Consider the following 10,245-nt stretch of genomic DNA (forward strand, 5'->3'; position numbering starts at 1 on the left):
AGCGCTACATCTTTCTTCCCTTTTCCAGGGCTGCCGGCTGCTCTTGCCGCTTCTTCTGTTCCGTATTAGTTATCGTTTATCAGGCCGGCCAGACAAAACGCGCTGGCGGGAATTGGGTGAGCCATCTGTTGCCAGACATGATCGATAAAAGTCCGCCAAGTGCTATCAGTGCTAAACTGCTATTTCGACGAGCTGCCGCACGTTTTCGCCCCCTGCCACCCTCGTTTTCACCGCCGCCCAGCCAGCCCTCTTCTTTGACGAGCGTTCACCACCTTCTGCGATTTCTTTTCCCTTCGCCGCGCTTCTTTCGCCTGTCCTCCTTTCTCCGCAACATCTGTCCGAAATCAGCTCCCCTCCCTTCTCCATCTGATCGCGATAGTGTATACGCAATAAATTGAATCCGCCCTACAAATTGCTCGTTACTACTGATTACGTTTTTATGGTCGCACGTTCTTGCGAAATTTCTTTTTTCTTCTGGTAACTATCGGTGATTTACCTGTGGAAGAGAAAAGGGGGCTTAAGTAAATTTTATTTTTGGGGGGTAAGATATGAAATCACGGGGTTGGAAGAAGGAATCGTTTCGACTACTCTTAATATTTTAGTCGTAATTAATTTAGGAAAGGTAGGTAATTCTATTGTATACCTGGGTCGAGTTAATAATTTTTCTATTCCACTTAAGTGATACCTACATAATTTATAGTGACTTGGATGAATTTTATTCGGAATAGAAAAGCTCTGTTACTTCCAAGACATTTGAAATAATATTGACCTACGATTCTTTATTTCATTTGTTTTCCTTTTCTCTACCTCGGTTTCTGTCACAAGTAAAATGATTATATGGGTGGAAAGCATTTAAGTTTCCCCGCTGGCGTATTTGTGTAATTTTGGTGAATTACTTGGAGGGTATAAGTAATTCGAGAGAACAATATCGACTGAGCACGGACGGGAGGGGCCGAAGCTTCCCATTTCACCTTTTCCAATTTCTGGAGTGTCAATTTTGCAACACATGGCTCTTGCGTTATCGCGATGGAAGATTACACTTCCTTCTCTTTTTTTTATCTCTCATTTGTTTTTTTTTTGTTTTTTTTTCTATCTTTTTTTTTTACTGGAGCATCGTACGATTCCTTCGGATGGCTTGATGAAATTGTTCGTTTGTTCGCAATATATGTCCAAGTGGGAATGATTTCATTAGAGGGAACAGGTCGCTGCAAACACGTAGAATTCGCTTTATCTTACGCTAGTTTTACTATACTTTTTTAATCTATCTAATAAAATTACAGGAATTTTATCCAATTTACCTTCAGAGTATATAGTTTACAGTCCGTGGGAAAGTTAATAATTAAACTAGCTTGGTGTTCGAATATTCAACGATGATTGATATTAATTCAAGCATTCTACGTTTATCCTTTCTAGTAAAAGTGGTGTAGCAAACCATACTTTCGTAATTAATTTCAATTTTAACCCCTCGTGTCCTCGATCGAACCAAATCTCTGAGATTACATTCTGTCCTTCGAGAACTCCACGCAAGAAAAAGTCGAATGCATTTCAAAAAAGCTAGCAATTGTTTAGACTACAATGCCAGAACTCTCGAATACCTGCTGAAATTTAATTTCGAGTTAAACAGAGACTCGAAAAAATTTCTTTGTAGCTTAAATTCCGCAATTCGCGTCTGAAAAGTTCCGCGGCACGGAGGAATAGAATCTTCAGGAAATTTTAATATAACGAGTCGTCGAGTTCTCGGGCGATGTAAAAAACTGAAGTATTTTCATGAAACCGCAGCGCGCAAAAATATTGCTCGTAAGCAATTCGACCGAGATGCGCCGCGCACAGATTAGCGTTAGTGGCGCACACGTTGGTGCATGTATAAATTGAATCCACTATAAGAGTTCCTCGTCAAAGAGAGGAATTCTTGCTACCTCTGTTTCCGACGATGCCGCCTCCTACTTGGCCCCACCCTGTATAAAGAGTAGCGGACGATAATTTGTTAATATTTCACTCGTTATCCGACAGTTTTATCCAGATAAGACTCGTGCCTATCTCTGCGGGTTAAGCAGAGGATTCAGGGTCTAGAGGGAACTACGTATGGTTGGCGAAGTTCTGTGAAGCGTAGGACAGGCACCATCTCTCCAGGGAGAACGCGTTGGGGATGCAACGGAAAGTGGTCGTGATGCCATCGAAAATTTGTGCTTGGTAGCGAGCGAGAAGTTAGTTAACATACAGAAGTCAGTCGTCACGCATTAATCACTTAGGGACTCCGGAAGCAATCGGGTTTCCAATAGTTACTCGATCAGTTACCTTAGTCGTAGACGCTCTCAACGGTTAAGTGAGCAATTAAGTTCGACGAGCAGTCAAGCTCGGTTGCTCGTGTTGCGATGTGCCATAGGTCGATTCTTATTTGTTAAACTCGTTGAAAATAATCGAGTCGAGCTCCGAGTCATTTCGATGGTCTCGGAGTAATTCGAGTAACATTGTCTAGCGATGACTAGACGTTGCGGATCTTTATGCATTTATAAGAAATTTGAATGCGCAAGAAACTACGAAATGCAAACAATATGCAAGAATATAAAAAAGATTGAAGGAAATAAGATAAGATAAGAACCACCCTGATATACGTAGACATTGTGTAAAAGAAAAATTCATGTTTTACGTTGTAAAGATAATAGAGATGTACAAGGAAAATAAGAAAAATACTAAATCAATACAGGAGAAAGAAAGCAAAATAAGTATGAAATGAAATCTTTCAAATACGATTGCGTGATTCACAATTGAAAATACAAATCCTAGTATTTCTTTGTAATATATTATCCATAAACTTGTCTGTTCGAAGACGTTATTTTCAAGTATTCTAACCCCTTTAATCCCCTTTAGATACGAATAATATCTAACTTTATGTTAGACTTTCTCCTCATTAATTAAGTATTCTACCATTTCGTGTGTTTAGACATGGACCTGCCGAAGCACTCGAAGAAAATTGGCGATCGTCGAGGGGACATCGACGGCCAGGAATCGATCGGCGATCGAGATCACAGACTGAATAACGTGTACCAGGGTTCCTTGCGGGAAACGGGGTCAACCTTGGAACCATTTTTCGACGGTGACGGCGCATCCGCATCGTCGTACGAAACTCTACCATCCGCCACTTGTATCCTTCTGATAGCATCGTGCCACCTGTTTGCTTTGACGTAAGAGAAAAGAATGTTAAGATGCGCCAGACGAGCGAAACGAGGCGTCTACTTCTAAGACGAGAGCTAATGGTTGTTTTTATCGTGTCGATGACTGACGAACTCTTTGCTGCGTTAACCGATCGATAGTGAAAGAAACCAAGTCGATTGAAAGTATCGTTTTGTGTGATTCTTATCGAGATTATATCATTCATTTGATATTCCATCGATGATACCTGGTCGTAATGTTAAATTATTCTTGTAAGAAATTTGATTAAGTTCAAAATTTAGTTTGAACAATTTATTCGGGGCAGTTATTCTTTTTTTTATGTCGAGATATTCTTATCGTTCTTCGTAACGAGGAAAGGATATTTGTATAATCTAGTTGTATATCATATTTTGTTTGAGCTTTGTATTGTTTCTAACTGCATAATCTGTTGTATTTGATTCAATTTTTTTTTTTCAAATTTTATGTTAAAATGTAGCGTAGTTTATGTACGTTTATTATGTTAATTAATTTTGTTAATTTTATTGTTATTCGTTGACGCAATAAATTTTTTAGAATCGTATAATTTGACGGAGTTTTGTTTTGTGTTGACTACCCTCCGAGGAAAATAAACAAATTTAAATTAGAAGGTGTAAGAAAGTTTTGATATCTCACCCCAAACAATTTTTGGATACTTTTTTCACGGCGCCAACGTTGGAAATATGTAAACGGCACGCACGTAACCTTTCCTGTGTGCACGACGGCTTAGCAAGTAATGAATTTGAATTTTTCCATTGCCAGAGTGAACGTTTTTATCTCCCCCCAATTAAGGAGACACGTCTCGTTAGAGCAATTTTACCATCCACCTGTTACTCGGTAATCTACTTGACCCGTGTGCAAATCCACACTTCAATGCAGCACTCGTGATCTTTCAGCGAAAGAATGAGACCGAAGAGAATATTTTAAAGTGGTTTTAAATATACCAGGTGTTACATAAATCGTTAATTTATTGTAGTTACTTTGATAATGAATATAATTGATTAGGTTTCTTTCGAGTTAAATTTCAGGGTCGAGTGCGTATCAAATAACATACGAAACGATTAGAAATAACTTATCCAAAGAAAACGCTTTATATTTAACATTTCTTAAGGTACGTACTACAACTTTCAGAATTAGAATAGAACACATGAAATAATAGAGAGTTGTAGAAAACAAAATTAAAAAAAATGTTTGAAGTGCCAAGGGTTAATGTCGCCTCCCCAATCTTTCATTTTCGAATCATTAATCCTCAGCCAGCTTTCGAAATTTAAAGCCAACTTCGAACGATTTACACTTAGCTTAAAAAAAGTTTGACGAATAGACCCACATTAACTTTTAAAGCGAGAGTATCCCTCGAGCGCACTCGTCCGATTTCGTTTATTGGTAGAGGTAAACGATACCTTGTTTATTCAGATTAAAGCGATCGACGTTTACAACGCCATCCACGGCAACGGCATTATAAACCGCGAACGTGAAATTAATATTCTAACGAATATCGGAGAAACGTAACGGTAACGAAGATCGTCGCGAATCTCGTCGTGTCGAACAAGTCCAACGCGCGATTGTCCCTAGGCTTAACGAGATATCTCGTTAGCACTGCATGTTCGACCGTGGTCTCTCTTTCTCTCCCTTTCTCTCTGTTCAACATGGACCGTCGATTGTCTGATCTGTTGCAATGATAGAATTATTAAACCCCCAGACACGGTTTTTATTTCCGACACTCTTCCCATCTCGTGTATCTCTGTTCTTCTTTCGCTCATTCTGTTGACGTGACGCATTATTACGATCGCTGACGAGAGTATCAGCAATCTTGATAAATATACACGTCGGTGTAATCCAGTTACGTGAACGTTGCTCGTCATCCCGCGCATTTCTTTCGCGTTATTAATGAAAATCGGGGAATCGATAACGTTCTGGACATGGATGATCAAAACGGAGAACTTTTTATGGGAATTATTCCGAAGCATCTTATTGTTTCTTAACATAAATAGGATAATTTTGTAGCTGGTCCATTGATTGATGTTAATAATGGAATATTAATTGCAGAGGTTGTTAAAATTTAAGAGATTTTGTTTATATGAATATCTTGTGCACTATACTTGTGACGTAGGTATCATCGAAGGAGAATTCTACTTTTATTTGAATGACTTTTGGTACGAAATAATCCATACATATCCATACATATCCCTGATTCATTATAGGTACTAGTATGCTTTTACATTTTTAAGCAACGGTTAGGAGAACACAAGTCTCGAGCGATCGTTAGATTTGTATTAAACGCTGAGAATTGTACAACTGGATTGCGTTTACGGTAATCGTTACAAGCCGAAAACGAATTATTAATTCCAAATGGAATCGTTTGCTTGCTGATTTTCAATATTTCGTTTTATACTTTTGAATTAGCGCGAAAAGGAATTTATTTCACCTAAGAAAGAAATAAACAAAGAACGAATTGTACAGACGCAAGCAACGATCAAAGGCGAAACATTTCCGTCTCGCATCTACTTGAATTTCAGCTTATCTCGGCGCGCGAGAATTATGCAAATCGCAATCGAGTCGCTTGTAACAATAACGATAAACGCAACCTCGCGAAGATGTATAATTATTCATTCGGCGTGCGGACTCGTTTTGCACCCATTACCGCGAAAATCCACACTCCCCCTCGCCCCTCCTCCCCCTTAGCCACGAAAACGGTACAGAGTCGAGCGAGCGCAAAGTCGTTAATTAAAGTTGTCTCCCGTGCTTTCGATACTGCTCTGTCGGTACGCATGCACGCAGAATGCCCGCGTTGTTCGTATATGAGACGAGCTTCCATCGTGACCGTGGCGTAAAAACAAAGTAAAACGAGAAAAAGGAGGAATTACCTGAAGCTATCGTAAGAAACGTATTCCTTTGCTTTTGCAACAACAACAAAACGAGTAAAGAAAAAAAAAAACGACACCGGTATCGTCGAGTATCGATCTCCGCGAATCACGAATCACGGGTGACTGCGAACGCGCGTGCATGGGTGTGTGTATGTGTGTATGCGTGCGTGGGAGTACGTTTCCGCGGTTATATACATGTAATCTTATAAAATATACGTACGAGTCGTACGTAGAAAAGGTGCGAGCAATCGTGTGCGTTTGTGTAAATAAACTATTTTTGGCATTTTTGGTTACATTTTTGCATTCAGGAATTACTGTAGTCGTTTTAGTGAAGCGAATTAGGAATCGTTTGATCGGTACGATGGTTTTGATATTGGATATTGGAAAAGTAGATTTTAGTTTCGTGACAGCAGTGTCGTTGGATCGTTTGTTTTTAAGATATTCTATCTTTGGTTATATAATGGAAGTAGATTTAATTTAAAATTGTGAGCATTTTTTTCCGAATAAATATTCTATATTAAATATAAATATTTTCTCTATATTAACTTGGTATTTTTGCTACATAAATTTAATTTGTTCTTATAACCAGCAAAAGTATTAAAACCTCAAAGCAAACGATACGTTATAATCTTATTAGTTTGATCTAATTTTACGATAGTTTTCGTTGTATTAATTGTGAAATCTTACGTTTCACTGAAAGTTTGAACAATTAGCGAATTAGTAAAAACTAACACATTTGAAATTTAGGGGCTATCGGTCACATTCTATCGAAACTTCAATCACTGACCAAACTAAATTTTAGTCCACTGTTAATTTTTAACGCCTACACTGTAATTTCAGAATGACACCAGTCAAAATGTTGCCTAAAACCTACCTACTTAAGTATATTTTAAGGACCACTGATTTAACACCCGATGATCACGAAATTTTTATATGAATCACTATACATCAACCACCGGAGGATAACGCGAAAAAGAAAGTGAAAAGATTGCTCGTCTCACCTATTTGAAAGAACGTGCCAAATACGTGTGAATTTTGGGGAAAATACGTTGCGTTTTATTTATCAGATACATATATATATATATATACATACATATATTTTTCGTCCTTTTATTGGCGTTTGCATTCGCTTCGAATGTTTTTGATCGACGTCGAACAGCACGGTGTCCGATCATAAATATTTGCAATGCTGTTGCGTACGTATTATTCCTTATAACGCGGCCGCGAATTAACAAATGCAATGTTTACAACAACGTACGACAAGTGTTACTTCACGACTCGGTGACGAGCCAATGAGTAACACGCGCCGTATTTGAATATTTTGTATGAACAGCGCGACTAATTCGTAGCGGTGTTTTGTTTTATTTGGAAGTTGAGGTGTAATCAACTCCAGCTTCTATAAATTGTTCAACTTGTTCGGGATGGAATTTTTTTTTTCACCAAGAAAATATTTTACTCGTTATTTTTCTACGTCATGGAGGATCATTATTAAATTCAGAATATTTTTATTTTTATTGCATTGGAAAGGTGAGACTCAATTATTTAGTTGGATGAAAATAGAATCGTTCAAAGTGGTCGTCGATTGAAAACAATTGATATCAAATTATCGAATTTTGTGAAAGGATAAATATTCAAGAGTTCGAGACTCGAGATAGAAAATTCGATAATTTGAAAACATAGAAATGGGAAAATTTTAGGACCTTGCAAGTTTAACTATCCCAGAAATTCGATATTTTAAACTTCACAAATTTTTAATGTTTGGGACGTTGAAGATTAAAAAATTCGATTATTAAGATGTGGGTATATTACAATTCTGAGAACTTAATAGTTTTAGACTTGATAGAAGCTTTTCAGTGAGTTGGTAATTTCGTATAATTTCTGAATTTTCTAATTCCACGATTAGACCATCCCGAACGAGTTAGATGCTTGCAATTGTACGAAATTCGAATCCCAGCCGCGAGCGTGTCGTTTGAGTGATTTACAAAAGTGGGTCGATGACAACTACGAAAAGAAGTCATGCATTTATGTGTAGATTGTGTAAAATACGGAATAGGATGAAATGATATTATTGAAATTATTGGATTGTTGAATGTAGGTGTTCACCACGGTTATATAATATATATAAATATGTAATAGAACGTAAGTTATAAATACAAAGAGAAAATCAAATAATAATTAAATCGGCCTTCCACGTTTCGGTGACACGAATGCAAGTATTAATATTCGTAGAATGCCGTGGGAAATCACTTCGAAACTTTAAAAATTACCCAAAGCAACAAGAAATGAAAAGAATTATCACGGCAGCCTGGTGTACATCAAATTTCTATTCGTTTATCGTTAAAAAATTTAATTAAATTCATCTGAATGATAATTGCTGTAGCAATTCCCTGGCAAATGTAATTGTTTCCATTTCGTGGCAACAATATAATACTTTCGTTCGCAAAATTAACGTTACTGTCAAACGTGCAGGCGAAGGAATGTATATTTGTGCTTAGAAGAAAGAATCGTGTCGGGAATGTATTGTAAAATATTCTAATACGTCACTCAGCTGTTAATGGTTCCACGAGGATGTAAATACTTCCGTTGACGAGTCATTCGGTTTGGCCATTGAAAGGATCGGATGGAAATCTTGGATTTTGAATGAGATACCTGAGAAATCGCAAGAGAAACACCCGAGTACAAAAGTTGAGAACAAGGTACGTCATGCGATCACATACTTTTAATTATAGTTGGTACATTTATTTACTATAATCTTTTGTTAGTTTCTCGGTAATTGTTATTATTTTTCATAAAGATCGGAAACGTGAAGTGGTAAAAAGTTAAATAATTTTGTTGTACGTTTATAACAACTGCAATATTTAAAAATATAAAAGTACCACGCTGATCTTATTACGTTAATAAGTAAGAGAAATTGATGAAGTTTTTACTTGTTTGTAGTAATGTTTGTTATAAAGTTCATTGAAAAGTCTACGTAAAGTATAATTATTTATATTAATTTTGATTTGGCCTCACTTGCATATCGGAAAGATACTTTCTCGAAATTCCCACGATCATTTTGAATCGATTTTGTCAACCGTGTGAATTCTACTGACTCGGAAGCGATTTTCCCTGCTTGAAAATTTCATTTCACGCGAGATTAGTAACGGTAGATTTGTTAAGAAGCGAAACTAGTAGTTCTCGACGCGTATCCGTGTGCCGATTTGTAAACGACGACGAAAACAAAGAAAAAATTATGACAATTAAGGATGCGAAAGTGGATAGCCTTTTATGATGGACGATCGAATCGTCCTCTCGTGCGAATGGTCTGGCCTTAATATATATTTTGCAATATATATATATATATACATACATATATATATATATATATATATATATATATACATACATTATTTACGTAAACGAGGGACAAAATGAAATGGAGGCGTTTCTCCTATTGTGAATACGATCATAGTTTCCTCGAGACGGATGTGTTTGAAGATTACGGCGCATCGCACACTGTACAATAATCACGCGCATACACATGTTATATACAAAATACATACCTATATATATTATACATATAATATAATATAAATATGAGTAACGATATGCATACCTGCGTCGGTGTCATTAAAGTAATGTTCCGTGTAACGCGATTACGATAACGGAAACGTTGTACTAAGCCTACTTATGACTTTATCGCACTGCTGGTACCAACGGAGATAATTATACGAAACCGAATAAAGAGACGATTAATGTAATTTATCAGTGTCCGTCATTTTTGGAACCTGCCTTTTTTTCAATACTTATAATTATTAGAATTGGCAAGCTGAGACCTGTGTTCGACTCGATAATTTGGTAAATGTTCTTTATTTTAACCGTATTATTAACTAAGTCAATGGTACTGTACCAACAGAAATAATGGTTACCCTCGCGGAAATTCCACGTGCGATCTTATATATTCTTCGTCGAAAGAAAAAAAAAATTTATTTTCGCGGTTCTATCGGAGAATGTTTCGCCTCGATGGTACCTGGGAAAACTGACGTCCATATTCGAGCATTGGTATTCGTTGACCCTAAACAGGATCATCCAACTTCCTGCCCTTCGGATGCATCGCACAAAGACCGCAAAGGGTGCTTTCCATTTATATCGTTCAAAGAGACACGAGCACGCTCTCAGCGGACCGTTATTCGAGGATCAAATGGAATGAGTTGCA

The 10,245-nt window shown here is 37.2% G+C and overlaps 1 protein-coding gene across 9 annotated transcripts in view; it reads left to right on the top strand.

Annotated features, from left to right (window-relative positions):
- Positions 1-9,784, top strand: part of LOC128873099 (lachesin-like) — a 170,416-nt gene extending 160,632 nt beyond the window's left edge. For all 9 annotated transcript variants that reach the window (XM_054116379.1, XM_054116384.1, XM_054116383.1 and 6 more), the window contains one exon: positions 2,942-9,784. In XM_054116379.1, the coding sequence (XP_053972354.1) occupies positions 2,942-3,186 (245 nt within the window). In that variant the 3' untranslated portion in view covers positions 3,187-9,784. The remainder of the gene's footprint in view (positions 1-2,941) is intronic.
- The last annotated feature ends 461 nt before the right edge of the window (positions 9,785-10,245 follow it).

Source organism: Hylaeus volcanicus, chromosome 3 (genome assembly GCF_026283585.1).
Source record: "Hylaeus volcanicus isolate JK05 chromosome 3, UHH_iyHylVolc1.0_haploid, whole genome shotgun sequence".
Classification (NCBI taxonomy): domain Eukaryota; kingdom Metazoa; phylum Arthropoda; class Insecta; order Hymenoptera; family Colletidae; genus Hylaeus; species Hylaeus volcanicus.